This window comes from Camellia sinensis, chromosome 3 (genome assembly GCF_055761805.1).
Source record: "Camellia sinensis isolate YWXY chromosome 3, ASM5576180v1, whole genome shotgun sequence".
Taxonomy (NCBI): Eukaryota; Viridiplantae; Streptophyta; class Magnoliopsida; order Ericales; family Theaceae; genus Camellia; species Camellia sinensis.
This window is the reverse complement of record NC_138963.1, coordinates 147,386,602-147,407,031: the sequence shown is the minus strand read 5'-3', so window position 1 is coordinate 147,407,031 and position 20,430 is coordinate 147,386,602. Positions and strand designations below refer to the sequence as shown.

General features: G+C 42.9%; 1 protein-coding gene across 1 annotated transcript; it reads left to right on the top strand.

The window, feature by feature from the left end:
- The first annotated feature begins 7,082 nt into the window (after positions 1-7,082).
- On the top strand, positions 7,083-9,003 carry LOC145821906 (uncharacterized). Its single transcript, XM_082918477.1, has 2 exons — positions 7,083-7,407; positions 7,892-9,003. Exons 1-2 carry the CDS (start codon positions 7,083-7,085, stop codon positions 9,001-9,003), a joined length of 1,437 nt encoding a protein of 478 aa, XP_082774603.1.
- Positions 9,004-20,430: the final 11,427 nt, after the last annotated feature.

The following is a 20,430-nucleotide window of genomic DNA, read 5'->3' as shown; positions in this document are numbered from 1 at the left end:
TTTTGTTTGTCTCGATTCTTGTTTTGAGTCGTTTCGAGTGTCAATAGGTGTGTTTTGGTTGTTTACCTTTGTTTTTCTTTGTTGAGCCGTGATGCGCTGTGTCTAGTCGTAGGCTCAATACCCAGTTGAGAATCCTTTTCTCATTTCAATCTCAAAATGAATCGTTTTGTGCTCAGAGTGCTGTGTCGTTCTCCATATTTGTGCAAAACAGGATTTGTTCTTTCATAAAACCGCAGGGTTCAACCTAGGTTATGTGAAAACAGTAAAACCATGACCTATCTGAAGCTATAAAGGTTCCAGACTGCAAAGCAAAAGAAAATGTGAAAATTTTGGGCATCTGAGTGTGTTTCACCTTCAGAAAATTTCGAGATTGCATTCCATATGCACCTCTTCAGACCTTGTTAATGCTACTGAAGTATGAGTGCGCCTCTACCTCAAGTGTAAGCCTGCTTCAAGTCAAAATGGTGGTCTAAGCAGCACATGTGGTTTTCACATACAGATGTTATCTCTTGCCAACATAAACGGGGTATACCCTTTTCGAGCTGACTGTGTTGCAAAGCCCTCTGAGAGATAAATCGGAGGCACCATAGTACATGTTTGATGCCCCTCTATTGCATAGAATGTGCACTTTCATATACACTTCTATTTCATGCCTGCCACGCATCGTTATGATTCATGCATAGAATATGCTTGCTTTTGATTCCGCATAGAATATGCTTTGCTTTCAATGTTGCATAGAATATGCATGTCTCATGCATAGAACATGCATTCAATATTGCATAGAACATGCATTCAATATTGCATAGAATATGCTTTCCATGTTGCATAGAAAATGCCCCCATACTTGCATAGAACATGCACTTTATCGCACTTCTTTTGTGCACCTTCCTCGCACTTTCTTATGCATTACATCTCTCTCGCACTGTCTTGTGCATTTATACTTTGTATCTCACTCGCACTATCTTGTGCATTTCAAATCACTCGCGCTGTTTAGCGCATCGTACTGTTTAGCGCATCGCACTGTTTTGTGCATTACATTTCAATCGCGATATTTTGCGCATCGCACTGTCTTGTGCATTGCATTCATTCGCACTATTTTGCGCACCTCAATCGTATTGTCTTGTGCTTTGCATATCACATCGCACTGTTTTGTGCAGTTTTACATTCGCGCTGTTTTGCGCATCACACTATTTTGTGCAGTTTATCACTCGCGCTGTTTTGCGCATCGCACTGTTTTGTGCAGGTTATCATTCGCGCTATTTTGCGCATCGCACTGTTTTGTGCAGTTTATCACTCGCGCTATTTTGCGCATCGCACTGTTTTGTGTAGTTTACTTTCGCGCAATTTTGCACATCGCACTATTTTGTGCAGTTTACATTCGCGCTATTTTGCGCATCGCACTATTTTGTGCACCTTACTTGCATTGTACATGCATTTTATCACGCTATCTTGTGCACCTTACTTGCACTTGTTAGTGCATTGCATCGTTCGCGCTATCTTGTGCGCCTTACCTGCACTTGTTAGTGCATTGCATCGCGCTATTTTGCACACCTCTCTGCACTTGTTAGTGCATTGCATCACGCTATCTTGCGCACCTTACCTACACTTGTTAGTGCGTTGCATTATTATGTGTATTTCATAGCATTGTTATGCTTATTTTTCCTGCATTGTTATGCATCACACTTAGGCTGCATGGTCATGCACCTCCCCACTTGCATTGTCACGCACTTTCTACTTGCATTGCTAAGCATGTTGCTAACGATATTGTACCTATTAAGTTTCTTGCTTTTACAGGCACGATATTGTATGTACGGTTCATTTGAGGCTGGCGCGACCAGACGAACTGGACAGGTATTGTATCTTCTCCGTGTGAGATGTAGCGAGAATTGAATAATTCTCTTACACCCTTTCTACATGTGATGTAGTTAGCTTTGTATATGCTTGCTTAAAACTGTTGCATGTTATGCTTCGTTACAGCTTTCTTTGCATGATCATAAGTTATGTTCGGCCTTGAGCATTTTCTTTGCATCTTGCCTCTGCCTGCGGGCACATCTCTTTGATTATCTTGCCTGTTTGTCTAAGTCTTCGGCCTTGTCAAAAATGGGTTGTCTTTGGGCTTTGACATTCACTCCCGTCACTTATGACTTTTAAGTTCTGTCAAAGAGGGGCAACTGTAGACACCCCATTTTTTACTGACCTTAAGACTCAGACGTCATCGATTGAGTGCTCAGTGATGATGCATGTCATGCTTGTTCTGAGGTTTCGGAGTTTTGGCTAAGAGCCTTACCCCCGGACCTTGGGACCCCTTTGTGCTTTACCTCGATTTGCGAACCAAATTTTGTTTTCTCATCCCAAAGGGAGGGAGAGGTCTCATGGACTATCTCTCAGTGGCTATAGGCCACATTTCGTGGTCGTAGGCCACTATTCCCGTTTGGAGACCAGTTTTCGATTTTCGGAGCCGTCGGTCATGCGCCTCGGTTCGGGACGGCTTAACTTTCTCCGTTTGCTCTGATTTTTGGTACACACCTTGTTTCCTCTTTCTAGAGGGACACTGTGGCCCGGGAGACCACCTTTGTGGTCACACGCCACTTTTGGTGCCTAACAGCTTATTTTCGGGGCACCCAGCTGCGCGTTTTGACCCCTGAACCTTCGTTTTTCATCCGTCTTCATTCATTTTTGGCATGCACCCTATTTTTGTTGTTTGGGAGGTGGTACAAGGGTAGGAGACAACCTTTTATCCTTGGAGACCATTTTTCTCCCCGCTTGTCAGTTTTCTGGTTTTCTTGTTGGGAAGCTGGTTTTCTTGGTTTTTGGGCCACATTTACTGGTCTCCCACCCCACCACTAGCTTGCATTCAATCGGGAGGCCACCAAATGGGGCCACCGACTGATTTTTTTAGGAAGCTTGAACCTTTTGAACCTTTGTTTTAGCTTCTTGAGGAAGCTTGAACCTTTTGAACCTTTCCTCTAGCTTCTCCAAGAAGCTTGAACCTTTTTTAGCTTCTCCAAGAAGCTTGAACCCTCTTGTTTTTCTATAAGAGAGGCCCTCCCTCTCTAAAGAGAGGTTGAAAAAAGTTGGTCTAAGGCATACAAGACTTCTCCCTCCATATCTCTACATCCAAGCTCAAAAAGTGCATGGTTCTTGCACCTTTGCATACCATCTCCCAACCTAACCCCTCCACCATCACTCTAAGCATCTTGGAGGCCATTTTCAGAGGTTGAGAGGCTGTCTTTGTGGTCCAGAGGTTGCTGGTCCTTTTGCGCTACAAGGGTAACTCACTTTCTCCCTTTTAAGGCTTCATTTTGCTTCATCTTTTAGCTATAGTTTCAAGCATATTTCAGCTTTGGTGTAAACTGAAAAAAGTCTTATTTTGAGGCCGTTAGCATGTTTGTTTGAGATCATTTTTCTGTTGGGGGTCATCTACCCCCTTGCATGCTTCATTTTACCTTGTTTTGAGCCATGCATTAGGGCCTTTGCATTGACCTTTGTTTGACCTTCTAGCCACTGAAATCTAAGTAGATTTTCAGTAGCTAGCATACTATTTTGAGTGCTAAAATGAGAGAGAGGTGACCCTCTTTCCCCTTGTTTTGTTTCCTAGCATATTTGGCCTAACAAAGGAGCCCTTATTTGCATACTTCCAATCCATGTTTTAGGCCATTTTTGGTAAGTTTTAGGACCTGCATAAGATCTGTCTAGAGCTTGTTTTTCCATATTGGGTGACCATCTTGCATGTGTAGAACAACCCTCTTCATTGCCTATCAAAGGAGCATGTCATTCTTGCATGCATTGACCATGTTTCAGTGGGTTTTTGGGCTTTATTTGGAATGTCATACCTTTGACTTTTGCTGGTTTAGTGGCCTCTTTAATGCCTTGTATACTTGTAGTGTAAACCCTCTTCACTAGCTTGTATTGCATGTTGTTTTGGCACTTGATTCTAGCACTTTTTGGCCATGCCTTAAACTGATTTTGTGCATGTTTTGGACTGCCTTAGCTCTGTTTTTATGCCTCATGGTCGAATGATGCTTGCTATGCATGGTTGTAGTTCAATACCTTTGCCTAGCTTTGAGTTTTGGAGCCTATTGCATGCTTATACTGAGGTGTTTTCATGTTTTGGGGTCATTGAGCATGCTATTTCAGAGCTTATACTTGTGCTATATTCCCATGTTTTCCACTCTTTAAATGCATTTGAGAGTTGTGCTTATATGCCTCGTTTATGGACCATTGCATGAGCTCTATTTCCATGCATTTTGAGCCATCATTTTAGGCCATTTTCCCACTGTATTGGACCTACGTAGGGACTATTTTGGGCTGGTTGGGTCATTTGTGCATTGCTTTGGGTACCTATAGTCTAATCCACTTGACTAGTTTCGGTATTTGGGCCATTTAGCGTGCATTATGTGAAGTGTTTGCATGTTTCGGGACCATCTTGCATGTCATTTCAGGGCTGGAAAATATGTGATTGTATGCCATATTTCACGCTTACCATGCTTTGGTGGAGTTGCACTTTGTGCCTTAGGTTTGGTCCCATTCATTTTAGTTTAAGTCCATCTTCCATTGTATATGCCATGTAGTTCATGTTGTTGCATGATTGACCAATGCATTGTGCATGCCTTGATCGTCTCATTGATAGTCTTCGTATGTGCATTGTGTATGCCATATAGTTCGTGTGCATTGAGTATTCCATTCTTAGTTCATAGCATTGCGTATGCTAGTTACATCTTTGCATGTCATTTCTTGCATGTTTGCATGTCTTAGTTGCATTTCATTTAGGATTGTATGCTAGTTGTTACATAGTGTTTGGAGTAGGGTTTAGTCCAAAAACGGGAAACGAAGGACGTTTCGTACTCCAAGTGACGAAACGTACCTCGATTCTCGGTCGCCGACACTCCGGATTACCCATGATGGAGTTTAGGCCTTGTTGTGTTTATATGTGCATTCATTTCATATCGAGTCGTGCAATTCGACTTCTCGGTCATCATGCATCGAGATGCATGATTGGTGGCACGAGGATCGAGGACTACCCTCGCCAGAGCTTATGCAATGATGGGAAGAGTGGTCGTGCACACATATGCTGAAAATACTTTGCCATGCCCCTTTCTTGCTCTCTGTTACAGCAAACCAGAAACCAGCAGCAAAAGCTGGTCGGTAGTATCCCTACAGGTTCCCATGGTGGAGTTTCAGCCTTCTGGAGCTTTGTACAGTATTTTGGGACCAATTGCAAACAGAGGCAAATCAGGGCATCGCGATGGATTTCCCGACGAGGCGACTCGAGCATGCATGCATCCTTTATCATTCAAAGCAGAGCTGAGGCGGTCCATCATATGTAGTTTGCATGCTAGTTCATTTGCTTATTTAGTTAATTTGTTAATTAGCTAATGTTGTGTAATAATTAGCTTGATTAGCTAGTTGGTTGTGTATTATTCATTCGGACCCTCTGAGGAGGGCAATGTTGTAATAAGTGTGCGTGTGTATGATGTATGTCTTCCAACCCCACGTCTTTCTCCCTTTTACGTACTTACTTTCGATGGTTAGTTTTAGGGCACGTTTCAATTAGCATCCTTATGCTTGCATGTTCGCATCCATTCATCTGTCTTGCATGCACCGAGCTCGGCGCATCATACTAACTGCATTGTATTTCAATTCTAAGTTGAATACATATTATCTGTTGTATTTCATATGCCATGTTGAGAATATCCGAGCCTATCTTAGTTGCATTTTGCATGTGTTTCATTAGCCATCTTAACATGAACTAGGATCATGCATTGATTAGTAACTAGTTTCTGTTTTGGCTTGGAGTACTCGATGAGTGTTTATGCTTCTGCATCCTTGCATGCGTGTGAGTGACTGCCATGATAGCATGCTTACCATGAGGCTATTTGCTTATGTGATATAACTGTCTGAATGCCTGTTGGCGGAGGTTGGGTTATTTGAATTGGAACAATGCATTGAATGAGAGTCTTAAGCCCACTTGAGGGTGGAAAATCCACGTCTTAGCCTACTTGCGAGTAGCACCATCAAACCATCTTTCAAATAAACAAACATGAAATGTTTTGTTCCAACTCAAATGATCCAGTCTATACTTGTATGTTGTGTGCATCACATAGTAATTCTAGGGTAATAACCGGAATAAGAGCACATAAAGTTTTCAAAACTCGATATCATGCTTAGTAGTGGCCGATCTTTGATCGGGCGAGCGGGGGTGCTCATGAAATGGCCTTCCCCAATCGTACCTAAGTTTCTGAGCCGAGGCAACTTTGGTGATGACAGACACGTGGCCTTAGGCACGAGTTAGGGTGTCCTAAATTCCACCAAAATAAAATATTTAAGTGGCGACTCTGTATCTGGCAAAGCAGTCCATGTTTTGGCACTTCTTTCTAAAATCAGTTTTTCAGAACGATTTTCTGGATTTGGACTCTTTGATGATTCATCGGTCTTGCATTGCACTCCGTGAGATTAGATACAGGACCGTGACATTTGAGTCCAAACTGTAGTAAGCCCAATGAACAAAACAAGATTCTCTTGGGACGTTCAGGCGCGTCTACAATGGGCAATCAGTGAATAGGGGTATTTATATGATTCCAATTGACCGCGAATTTTCGGATGTTTTTTCGAAAGAGTTACTAGGAGAGTTAGTGGATCGGGAAATCGAGTTTACAATTGAGGTAGTGCTAGGAACTCAACCCATTTCAAAAACTCCCTATAGAATATCACCGGTTGAAATGAAAGAGTTGAAGGTTCAATTACAAGATTTACTTGGTAGAGGGTTCATTCGCCCGAGCGTTTCTCCTTGGGGTGCGCCAGTCCTGTTTGTGAAGAAGAAAGATAGAACTCTTCGGTTATGTATGGATTACAAGGAGCTTAACAACGTGACAATCAAGAGTAAGTACACATTGCCTAGGATCGATGATCTGTTTGACTAGCTACAAGGGGCACAAGTCCTTTTAAAAATCGATTTGCGGTCCGGATATCACCAATTGAAGGTCAAAGCTGTTGATGTTGAAAAAACTGTCTTCCGAACCCAGTACGTCCATTACGAGTTCTTGGTTATGCCCTTTAGGGTTACCAATGCACCGACAGCATTCATGGATTTAATGAATCGTGTCTTCAAGCCTTACCTGGATGAGTTTGTAGTAGTGTTTATCGACGACATCCTTATTTATTCGAAGGATGCAAAAGCTCATGAAAATCATCTTCGTTTAATTCTTCAAACACTCCGAGACAAGAAACTATACGCTAAATTGAAGAAATGTGAGTTTTGGCTACATGAAGTGGGATTCTTGGGTCCTGTGATAACCAAGGAACGTGTTTCTGTTGACCCACACAAGATTGAAACAATCGTAAATTGGCCAACCCCTACCAATGTGACCGAGGTGCGTAGTTCTTGGGATTGGCCGGGTACTACTGAAGGTTTGTTAAAGATTTCTCCAAAATTGTCGTGCCACTCACTCAATTAACTCAGAAGGGTGTTTTGTTTGAATGGTCCAAACAACGGGAATCTGCCTTTCGGGAATTGAAAACGAAGTTAACTACAGCACCGGTTCTTGCACTACCATCTGGCACTGAAGGATTTGTGATCCACAGTGATGCTTCTTATAAAGGGCTAGGCTGTGTACTTATACAAAATGGGAGGGTTATCGCTTATGCATCTCGTCAACTCAAACCCTATGAAAGGAACTACCCCACACATGACCTAGAGCTAGTAGCGGTGGTCTTTGCTTTGAAGGTATGGCGACATTATTTGTATGGCACTACTTGTGAAGTCTATACTGATCATAAGAGCCTCAAGTATCTCTTTACCCAAAAGGAGTTGAATATGCAACAGCGACGATGGTTGGAACTCATTAAGGATTATGATTTGTAAATTTTTACCATCCTGGTAAATCCAATACAGTTGCAGACGCTCTTAGCCAAAAGGGTATGGGAAATTTGGCCAATTTGCTCAAGAGGCAGAAGGAATTATCACTTGAATTGGAAAGGATGGACGTAGACATTGTGGTGCATAGTCGGGATGCTATAGTAGCAGCAATCTTAGGCCAGTCGGCATTAATCGAAAAAATCAAGGAACGACAGATGGAAAATGAATTCTTAAGGAAGATCAAGGAGGAGATGAGGACAAAACAAAAACCCGGATTTGACTTTGCAAATTATGTACTTAAATTTCAAGGTAGATTATATGTTCCCAATGTACCAGAAATTAAAAAGAACTTGATGGAAGAAGCACATGCCTTGAGACTCTCAATACATCCCAGGAGTACAAAAGATGTATCGAGATTTAAAGTAGAACTTTTGGTGGCCGAATATGAAGAAAGAAATCGCGGAGTTTGTTTCGAAATGTTTGCAATGTCAACAAGTGAAGGCAGAACATCAGAGACCGACAGGGTTGCTTCAACCCCTTCCAATTCCGGAGTGGAAGTGGGAACATTTAACTATGGATTTCATTGTAGGGTTACCGCGAACTCCTCGGGCATGAATTCAATATGGGTCATCGTGGATCGGTTAACTAAATCCGCTCATTTCCTACCTATGAAGACTCAGTATAATGCAGATAAACTTGCTGTAATCTATGTGAATGAAATTGTGAAGCTTCATGGTGTTCCGGTTTCGATTGTGTCAGACAGAGACCCGAAATTTGTGTCTAGATTTTGGCAAGGTTTACAGAATGCAATGGAGACAAAGTTAAAGTTTAGTACAGCCTTTCACTCCCAGACCAATGGGCAATCCGAGAGGATAATACAAACGTTAGAAGATATGCCACGAATGTGTGTTTTGGACTTCCAGGGGAGTTGGGAAACTCATTTACCGTTGGCGAAGTTTGCATACAATAATAGTTACCATTCGAGCATTAGAACGGCCCCCTATGAAGCCTTATATGGAAGGCCATGTCGTTCCCCCATGTGTTGGGCCAAAGTTGGAGATAGATCGTTGTTAGGGCCTGAAATTGTACAGTTGACGACAGAAAAGATTAAAACCATACAAGAAAGATTAAGAACCCGCTCAAAGTAGACAAAAGAGTTATGCTGATCACCGACGAAGAGATTTGGAATTTTATATGGGTAATTATGTTTTTGTAAAAGTCACTCCAATGAAGGGACATCCTCGATTCGGTAAAAATGGTAAGTTAACACGCCGATATGTTGGTCCGTTCCAAATTCTTGAGAAAGTGGGTCTGGTGGCTTATCGAGTTACTCTTCCACCAAGCATGGACCAAGTGTATAATGTATTTCATGTATCTATGTTGCGAGGTTATCTTCCAGATCCGTTTCATGTCATCGATTAGCACCAAATCACCTTGGATGATAAATTAACCTGTGAAGAAAAACCAATTCAAATTTTGGACCGGCAAGTGAAGCAACTAGAAAACTGGGTAATCCCAATGGTAAAGGTCGAATGGCAAGAGCATTACGGAGCAGAAGCTACTTGGGAAAAAGAAGAAGAAATGCACACCAATATCCAGAATTATTTCTATAGTAAGGTAAAACAAGTTTGAGGGACCAAACTTATTAAGGGAGGGAGAGTGTAATAACCCGACCCTCTTACATGTTTTCTATTATGCTTTCAATCTCTTCTTATGTCCATTTATACGCTTAATGCAAAATTTTAGGTAAAATTAAATTTAATTGTGTGAATTATATGATTATAGACTTATATCTGTCAACTATGGGAAAACTCTGTTACAACTGTGATGGTTAGATTAGTAATTGCAGGCCGTAAAGGCGCGATAACCCAAAATTGACTTTATAATTGCAATAAGCGTGATTTTTAGATCATAATGTGAATTTTTGTAAAAAATTGATTAGTAATGATTAAACTGCTTAATTTGTGGTTAACTCTTAGTTAACCCTTTTAAACTCTTAACTTGGCAATTCTATCACAGAGAAATATGTCCTGAGAGGAAGGGAGAGTGAGAGAAGGAGAGAAAGAAGATGAGGCTCAACAAGAGGGAAACTTGAAGAATTGAGATGAGTTTTAGAGATTTGAGTCCAAGGCAAGTTTAATTCACTAAGAAAATCCTCTCTAATTGATTTTAGTAGGAATTTTGGTTATTTGTGAAAGCTAAGGTTTCAAGAAGGAGCTTGTGCGTGATAGTTGGTTAATTAGAAGGAAGATCCTTGTATTTTAGTTGTTTTGAACTATTTTGAGCTTTGTGAAGGAGAATTGCATCATATTCTTTGGTTTGTATGTTTGAACTCATCTATATATTTAAATGGTTATATATATATATATATAATTGAAAACCTAATATGGGTAGAACTTTGAAGGAATTGGGTTGTGTATATGAATTTGAAGAAAATGAAGGTTTAATTGAGCTTATGATTCATGTTAGTGTGGTGTTATATCATCATATTGTCTCAAATTCTTCTATTTTACACCTTGTATTGTGTTGACCTAGCTGGGTATGTGTGTTATTTCGGACTACTCAAAATAGGGGCTGCGACCTCACGTGCGGGGCTCATGGCTGCACATGCGGGAAGCACCACCGCACGTGTAGGGCTCATTCTCGCACGTTCGGAAAACAGGGGAGTGTGAAGTTGAGATTCTGAAATAAATGCACGTGTCAGGCATTGTAGACACCCCATTTTTGACCGACCTTAAGACTCAGACGTCATCGATTGAGCGCTCGGTGATTGCGCATGTTGTGCTCGTTCTGAAGTTATGGAGTCTCGGTTGAGAGCCTTACCCCCAAACCTCGGGACCTTTTTGTGCTTTGCCTCGGTTTGTGAACCAAGTCTTGTTTTCTCTTCCTGAAGGGAGGGAGAGGTCTCGAAGACCATCTCTCAGTGGCTGTAGGCTACTTTTCGTGGTCGTAGACCACTGTTCCCGTTTGGAGGCTAGTTTCCAATTTTCAGAGCCGTCGGCCGTACGCCTCGGTTCGAGACCGCTTAACTTTCTCCGTTTGCTCCGATTTTTGGCACACACCTTGTTCCTCTCTCTAGAGGGACACTGTGGCCCGGGAGACCACCTTCGTGGTCGCACGCCACTTTCGATGCTTAACAGTCAGTTTTCGGGGCACCCGGCTGCGCGTTTTGGCCCCTGAACCCTCGTTTTGCATCCGTCTTGGTTCATTTTTGGTATGGACTCTATTTTCATTGTTTGGAAGGTGGTACAAGGGTGGGAGACCACCTTTTCTCCTTGGAGACCACTTTTCTCCCGCCGGCCGGTTTTCTTGTCAGGTAGCTGGTCTCCCTCACTTTTGGGCCACAATTGCTAGTCTCCCAACACACCACTTGCTTGCTTTGAGTGTGGAGACCACCCTAAGAGGCCACCGACCAGCTGAACCTTTTGACCCTAGTCGGCCGACCAGGGGGAGTGGTCGGCCGACCACCTGAACTGGTCGGCCAGCTTTCTCCTGTTCTGTCTCACTAAGTTGGTGCCAGCTGTGCCTGCTGGAAGCCACAGATTGCATCGTCCATACACGTGTATGGAGGATGTTTAACCATGGTTTTAAGCTTCTTGAAGAAGCTTTAGACCCTTGGCTCTACAAAGGGAAGGCTCGTCTTCCCTTGCAATGGTTCAGAAAGTTGTTTATGGCTTATACATACACTTCCCTCTATATCTCTACACTTTGGCTCTAAAGTTGCATAGTTCTTGACCCCTTTGCATACCATCTCCTGGCACAACACCTCCATTATCAACCTAAGCACCTTGGAGCTGGTTTTTAGAGGTTGAAGGTGTGCTATTTTTGGTCCAGAAGCTGCTGGTCCCTTTGGCTACAAGGGTAACACTCTATTTCCCTCTTTTTAGCATTGTTTTGTTCCATCTCTTAGCCTAGTTTGCATGCATATTTGAGTTTTGTCATAAACTTAAAATAGTCTTATTTTGAAGTCCTTAACATGTTTGTTTAAGACCATTTTTTTGTTGGGGGTCATCTACCCCCCTGCATGCTTTATTTCATCTTGTTTTGAGCCATGCATTAGGCCCTTTGTGTTAAGCTTTGTTGGCCATTTTGACCCCTGAAAGCTAGCGGATTTTCAGTGGTTATTATGCTGTTTTGGGCACCAAAATCAGAGAGTGGTGACCCTCTCACCCGTTGTCTTGTTTACTAGCATATTTGGCCTAACAAAGGAGCCCTTATTTACATACCTCCAAGCCATGTTTCAAGCCATTTTTGGTGGCTTTTAGGACCAGCATAGGCTTTGTCCAGAGCCTTTTTTTCCATTTTGGGTGTCCATCTTGCATGTGTAGAATAACCCTCTTTATAGCCTATCAAAGGGGCATGTCATTCTTGCATGCATTGGTCAAGTTTAGTGGGTTTTTGGGCTTCATTTGACATGCCATGATTTTATTTTTGACTGGTTTGGTGGCCTCTCATGTGCTTCATATGGTTGTAGTGTAAATCATGATCCAAACTTATTTTATTCATATTTTGGGTTCCCTTAGCTCTGTTTGAAGTGTTTTGGGTCGTGCATGCGTTGTTGTATATGTCCATAGTTCAATTTAAGCTCACTAGCTTTGCATATTGGGTCCACTAGCATGCATTGTTTGGACCATTGACATGTTTTGGCATCATCAAGTATGATATTTCAGAGCATATAAGGTTGCCATATTCTCATGTTCATCACTCCTTCAATATGATTGAGAGTTGTGCTTGTATGCCTTATTTTTTAGCCTTAGCATGAGCTTCATTTCTATGCATTTTGAGCCATCATCTTAGGCCATTTTTCCACTGTTTTGGACCTGCCTAGGGTCTGTTTGGGGCTGGTTTTTCCATTTGTGCATTACTTTGTATACCTCTAGTGTAACGCACTTCACTAGTTTCAGTTTTCGGGCTATCTAGCATGCATTGTGTGACATATTTGCATGATTCGGGACCATCTTGCATATCATTTCAGAGCTAGAAAACGTATGATTGTATGCTATATTTCATCCATTGCCATGCTTTGGTAGAGTGGCATTTGATGCATTAGGTTCGAGCCTTTGCATTGTGCATGCTTATATGTGTCTTGTTACTTTGATTTCATCATGTTTGGCCACTGATTTGGGTGTGGCCGAGGTCCATTCACTTTGGTTTAAGTCCAGCTTGCATTGTGTATGCCATATAGTCCATGTTGTCGCATGAGTTGATCATTGCATTGAGCATGCCTTGTCCATCCCATTGTGTTTGTTAGTCTTCACATGTGCAATGTGTATGCCATTGTTTAGTCCATGTGCATTGAGTATGTCATGCGTAGTTCATAGCATTGTGTATGCCATTTGCATGCTTGCATGTCATTCCTTGCATCTTTGTATCATTTAGTTGCATTACATTAGGATTGCATGCTAGAAGTTGCATTGAGCATGACATTCTTGTTTCATCATGTTTGGGATAGGAGTTAGCCCCACCATGGGAAACAAGGAGCGTTTCATACTCCAAGTGATCAAACGTGCCTCAATTCCCTGTCGCCGACACTCTTGACTATCCATGATAGAGTTATTGGCTTTAGATGCTTATTTGTTCATTCATGTCACATTAAGTCGTGCAATCCGACTCCTCGGCCATCATGCATCGAGATGCATGATTGGTGGTCCGAGGATCGAGGGCTACACTCCCTAGAGCCTGTGCTATGACGGGGAGAGTGGTCGAGCACACATTTGTTGAAAATACCATGCCATGCTTCCCTATTGCTTTGCTTTGCAGAAAACCAGAATCTAGGGGCAAAAAGTGGTCGGCCGACCAAGTTTTCTGGCAGGCCGACCACCCTTTTTGGTCTCCACCACAAAGGGGTGGCTGGCAGGTGGTCTCCCATGCCATTGGCTTGTCGGCAGCCCTCCCACAACTTCCCAGAGTGGAGTTTCAGCCTCTTGGAGCTTCGTGCAAGTTTCTGAAATAAATTGCACACAAAGGCGGGATGAAGCATCGCGATGGATTTCCCGATGAGGCGACTCGAGCATGCATGCGTCCATTGTCATCCAAAATAGAGGCGAGGCAATCACATTCATTTAGTTTACATGCTTACGTAGCTAGTTTGTTAATTAATTAATGTCGTGTAGTAATTAGCTATAGTTCATTATTCATCTGGTTTTGTATTATTCGGATCCTTCGAGGAGGGCAATGTTGTAATAAGTGTGCGTGTGTGTGATGTATGTCTTCCAAGCCCACGTCTTTCTCCCTTTTATTTACTATCTTTTGATGGTTAGTTTAGGGCATGTTTCAATTAGCATACTTATGTTCGCATGTTTGCATTCATTTATCTGTCTTGCATGCACCGGGCTCGGCGCATCATGCTAACTACATTGTATTTCAATTCCGAGTTGAATACATGTTACCTGTAGCATTTCATACGCCATTCTTAGCATAGCTGAGCCTATTCCTAGTTGCATTCTTGCACGTGTTGCATTAGACATTTCAACATAGTTAGGATTCATGCATGTTTTCTAATTAGCTTTTTTCTTTGGCTCGGAGTACTCGGTAAGTGTTTATGCTTTAGCATCCTTGCATGCGTGTGAGTGACTGCCATGATAGCATGCTTGCCATGAGGCTATGTGCTTATGTGATATAACTGCCTGAATGTCTGTGGGTGAAGGTTGGAATACTTGAATTGGAACAATTCATTGGTTATGAGTTTTAAGCCCACTTGAGAGTGGCAAATCACTCTGTTTCTTAAGCCAAAATCCGAATTTTAGCCTACTTGCGAGTAGCAAACCGTTTTAAGAAACAAACATGAGATGTTTTGTTCCAATTCAGGTGATCCAGTCTATACTTGTATGCTGTGCGCATCACACAATAATTTTAGGCTAATAAACCGAAATAAGAGCACATATGTTTTCAAAACAAGATATCATGCATAGTAATGGCCGATCTTTGATCGGGCGAGCGGGGGTGCTCATGAAATGACCTTCCCCAATCGTACCCAAGTTCCCGAGCCGAGGCAACTTTTGTGATGACGGACACGTGGCCTTAGGCACGAGTCAGGGTTTCCTAAATTCCCTCAAAATAAAATATTTAGGTGGCGACTCTGTATCTGGCAAAGCAGTCCATGTTTGACACTTCTTTCTAAAAATCACTTTTCCAAAACGATTTGCCAGATTTGGACTCTTTGGTGATTTATCAGTCTTGCATTACACTTTGCGAGATCATATTAAGAACCGTGACATTTTGAGTCCAAACTATAGTGAGCCTAATGAACAAAACGGGATTCCTCTTGGGACGCTCGGGGGCATCTACAGTTTCTGGCGACTTTGCTGGGGAGTTAGAGAACTTGACTCGAACTCATGATATCTTGTTTTGACTACACTTATGTGTTTCTTTGCATTGCATTTGCATGGGGGCGCCTAAGTCACAGTGTTTGCTGTCTGCTATTCCTGAACGGTTTGTCGGAGGCTCGTTTCGAGAAGCGTGCCATAAGGCTGACCGGTTACGGGCTCTGCCACGATGGGAACACAAACCCCGATTTTACCGGGGCACCCTTTTTGACCATTCGACCTAGTGCATATTCGGAATCCATAGTGACTATCCCAAACTAAGACGGGTGAGGTTGTTTGAAATCGTTGCGTGCGTGGTGAAACCCTAGCTCCTAGCAAAATAGGACAGGGAAACCCTACCCCTCCATAGGGGTGTTTTGGCTCTCACTTGTTTGCTATGTGCTTTTAGAGTGCGTCTCTACAGGAATGCATGTATCAGTTTGCATGTCTGGGTATCAGGCCTGTGGGTATCACCAGTTCAGTATTTTGGGAATCATTTATCTGTGGGTATCAGATTCAGTTTTTGGGGTTGTAATTTGGGAAACAGTGATCAGTGGTTGAATATAGTTATCTAGCCATACCTGTATCTGTCCTAGGGAAATTGGGCTGAGCTGCTGCCTGTTTTCTCTTTCAGTTCGAAGATTCAGTTCAGAGCAGTCAGTATCTTCCTTCACTGAGGCAAAGCAGAGAAAGGCCAGTTAGGGCTCACCGGTTCATCTGATCCGTCAGTCACCAATCACATCACCTCCGATCAGTTCAGTAGACTCGTGATGACACATAATTCAGAGGAAATAGTGGTTATGGAAGCCGCATTAAACCAGGGAGTCATCATACAGGGTGATACTGACGTTGAAGTGCCAAACCCACCCAAGTCACTTGCCGCACATCCGATCTGGGAACCCCAGTTATTTTAAACCCGTGAGCCCACCACTTTCGAGTTGATGGTAATGATTGGCGATCTTCAGAGATCCGTGGCTGATGTAGCCTACAGAATGTCGGCTTCGCCACCAACCACATCGTATGTCGAGAACTTCATACCGAAGGAACCCCCGCTACTGGGGCGAATTGTAATCAAACTTAGCCAACCTGAAGCCATCCCAAGTTCTGACAATGGCATGTCGACAACAATGGGGCTCCACTCTTATGTAGCAACTCAAAACTTCTACTAAGCCGAGGCGAGTGGTAAGAACAAGGTAAAGGCGGACACCGACCCCTACGAACAACTCATGTCGGCTGTTGAGGCTTTGAAAGCCAGAGGACTAAATAAATAGCAGGTGCTCGCTATTGCCGTAAAAACTGTGGACGACACTTTCCCCACTCAGAATGAGAGTAGTTCAAGCCAAGGGAAAAATCGAGAGAAGGGTCGTCGTACCAGAAACGATCCTTTGAGCTCTAATCCTGCACTCGGGAGAGATCGGCAAACCAAGCCAGCACCTGCTGACCCTTTCGCTAGTGCGCCCAGTAAAAATCCACAAACCTCGAAGTATCAACCCCGAGGTCGTAGCGTCTTCCATGCCCTCTATATGCCTCTATCCAAGGCCCTTCAAGTCCTTGCTAAAAAGGGGCATCTTAAACCCCTCGAGCCTCGGCCCCTCCTTGCTCATCTTCCACCAGGTCATGATACTACCTAGTACTGTGCGTACCATCAACAAACCGGTTATAGCACCAACAATTGCTTCTGTCTTCGCCATGATGTACAAGACTTGTTTGACAACGGGGTTATCCTCTCACCAAGCTCAACAAAGTCTATTGTTACTGGATCAGTGGACTTCGAGGATAATATGATGTGATCAGGGGATGAACCACCTGCGGGCAATGCTCGGTTTACTCCGGATGTGGCGTTTAACACGCAGTATTTTGAGCATTTGCGAATGCTAGTTTTGTAGTTTCTGACTTGGGTGTTGAGTCAATTCTGTAGTTTTGTTTTGAGTTTGTCCCATTGTCTTGAGTCAGTCTTTTTGATTAAGGGTCTGTCTTGTTGTATCGAGTCAGTCCTGTTGTATCGGGTCCACTAGCATGCGTTGTTTGGACCCTGGACATGTTTGTCATCATCAAGCAGGATATTTCAGAGCATATAAGGTTGCCATATTCTCATGTTCATCACTCCTTCAATATGTTTGAGAGTTGTGCATGTATGCCTTATTTTTTAGCCTTAGCATGAGCTTCATTTCTATGCATTGTGAGCCATCATCTTAGGCCATTTTCCCACTGTCTTGGACCTACCTAGGGTCTATTTGGGGCTGGTTTTGCCATTTGTGCATTGCTTTGTATACCTCTAGTGTAACGCACTTCACTAGTTTCGGTATTCGGGCCATCTAGCATGCATTGTGTGACATATTTGCATGATTTGGGACCATCTTGCAGATCATTTCAGAGCTAGAAAATGTATGATTGTATGCTATATTTCATCCCTTGCATTGCTTTGGTAGAATGGCATTTGATGCATTAGGTTAGAGCCTTTGCATTGTGCATTCTTATGTGTGTCTTGTTGCTTTGATTTCATCATGTTTGGCCACTGATTTGGGTGTGGCCGAGGCCCATTCACTTTGGTTTAAGTCCATCTTGCATTGTGTATGACACATAGTCCATGTTCTCGCATGAGTTGATCATTGAATTGAGCATGCCTTGTTCATCCCATTGTGTTTGTTAGTCTTCACATGTGTATTGTGTATGCCATTGTTTAGTCCATGTGCATTGAGTATGTCATGTGTAGTTCATAGCATTGTGTATGCCATTTGCATGCTTGCATGTCATTCCTTGCATCTTTGTATCATTTAGTTGCATTACATTAGGATTGCATAATAGAAGTTGCATTGAGCATGACATTCTTGTTTCATCATCTTTGGGATAGGAGTTAGCCCAAACATGGGAAACGAGGAGCGTTTCATACTCCAAGTGATCAAGCGTTCCTCGATTCCCGATCGCCGACACTCTTGACTATCCATGATAGAGTTATTGGCTTTAGATGCTTATTTGTTCATTCTTGTCACATTAAGTCGTGCAATCCGACTCCTCGGCCATCATGCATCGAGATACGTGATTGGTGGTCTGAGGATCGAGGGTTACACTCCCTAGAGCCTATGCTATGATGGGGAGAGTGGTCGAGCACACATTTGTTGAAAATACCTTGCCATGCTTCCCTATTGCTTTGTGTTGCAGAAAACCAGAATCCAGGGGCAGAAAGTGGTCGGCCGACCAGGTTTTCTAGCAGATCGACCACCCTTTTTGGTCTCCACCACAAAGGGGTGCTTGGCAGGTGGTCTCCCATGCCATTGGCTGGTCGACAGCCCTCCCACAACTTCCCAGAGTGGAGTTTCAGCCTCTTGGAGCTTTGTGCAAGTTTCTGAAATAAATTGCACACAAAAGCGGGATGAAGCATCACGATGGATTTCCCGACGAGGCGACTCGAGCATGCATGCATCCATTGTCATCCAAAACAGAGCCGAGACAGTCACATTCATTTAGTTTACATGCTTACTTAGTTATTTTGTTAATCAGTTAATGTCGTGTAATAATTAGCTGTAGTTCATTATTCATCTGGTTTTGTATTATTCGGATCCTCCGAGGAGGGCAATGTTGTAATAAGTGCGCGTGTGTGTGATGTATGTCTTCCAAGCCCACGTCTTTCTCCCTTTTATTTACTAGCTTTGATGGTTAGTTTAGGGCATGTTTCAATTAGCATACTTATATTCGCATGTTTGCATTCATTCATTTGTCTTGTATGCACCGGGCTCGACGCATCATGCTCACTACATTGTATTTCAATTCCGAGTTGAATACGTGTTATCTGTCGCATTTCATACGTCATTCTTAGGATAGCCGAGCCTATTCCTAGTTGCATTCTTGCATGTGTTGCATTAGACATTTCAGCATAGTTTGGATTCATGCATGTTTTCTAATTAGCTTGTTTCTTTGGCTCGGAGTACTCGGTAAGTGTTTTTGTTTTAGCATCCTTGCATGCGTGTGAGTGACTGCCATGATAGCATGCTTACCATGAGGCTATGTGCTTATGTGATATAACTGCCTGAATGCCTGTGGGTCAAGGTTGGATTACTTGAATTGGAACAATTCATTGAATATGAGTTTTAAGCCCACTTGAAAGTGGCAAATCACCCTGTTTCTTAAGCCCACTTGAGGGTGGGAAAATCCGCATTTTAGCCTACTTGCGAGTAGCAAACCGTTTTCAAAAACAAACATGAGATGTTTTGTTCCAATTTAGGCGATCCAGTCTATACTTGTATGCTGTGCGCATCACACAGTAATTTTAGGCTAATAAACCGAAATAAGAGCACATATGTTTTCAAAACAAGATATCATGCTCCGTAGTGGCCGATCTTTGATCGGGCGAGTGGGGGTGCTCATGATATGACATTCCCCAATCGTACCCAAGTTCCCGAGCCGAGACAACTTTGGTGAGGATGGACACGTGGCCTTAGGCACTAGTCAAGGTTTCCTAAATTCCCCCAAAATAAAATTTTTAGGTGGCGACTCTGTATCTGGCAAAACAGTCCATGTTTGGCACTTCTTTCTAAAAATCAGTTTTCCAAAACGATTTGCCAGATTTGGACTCTTTGGTGATTTATCAGTCTTGCATTGCACTTTACGAGATCAGATTAAGAACCGTGACATTTTGAGTCCGAACTGTAGTGAGCCTAATGAACAAAACGGGATTCCTCTTGGGACGTTCGGGGACGTCTACAGTTCTGGCGACTCTGCTGGGGACTTAGAGAACTTGACTCGAACTCATGATATCTTGTTTTGATTACACTTATGTGTTTCTTTGCATTGCATTTGCATTGGTTCACCTCAGTCACAGTGTTTGCCATCTGCTATTCCAGAACGGTTTGTCGGAGGCTCGCTTCGAGAAGCGTGCCATAAGGCTGACCGGTTACAGGCTCTGCCACGATGGGGACACAAACCCGATTTTACTGGGGCACCCTTTTTGACCATTTGATCTAGTGCATATTCGGAATCCATAGTGACTATCCCAAACTAAGACAGGTTGCTCACCCGATTATAGGTTGTTTGAAACCACTGCGTGCGTAGTGAAACCCTAGCTCCTGACAAAATAGGACAGGGAAACCCTACCCCTCCATAGGGGTGTTTTGGCTATCACTTGTTTGCTATGTGCTTTTAGACTGCGTCTCTACAGGAATGCATGTATCAGTTTACAAGTCTGGCTATCAGGCCTGTGGGCATCACCAGTTCAGTATTTTGGAAATCAGTTATCTGCGGGTATCAGATTTAGTTTTTGGGACAGTAATTTGGGAA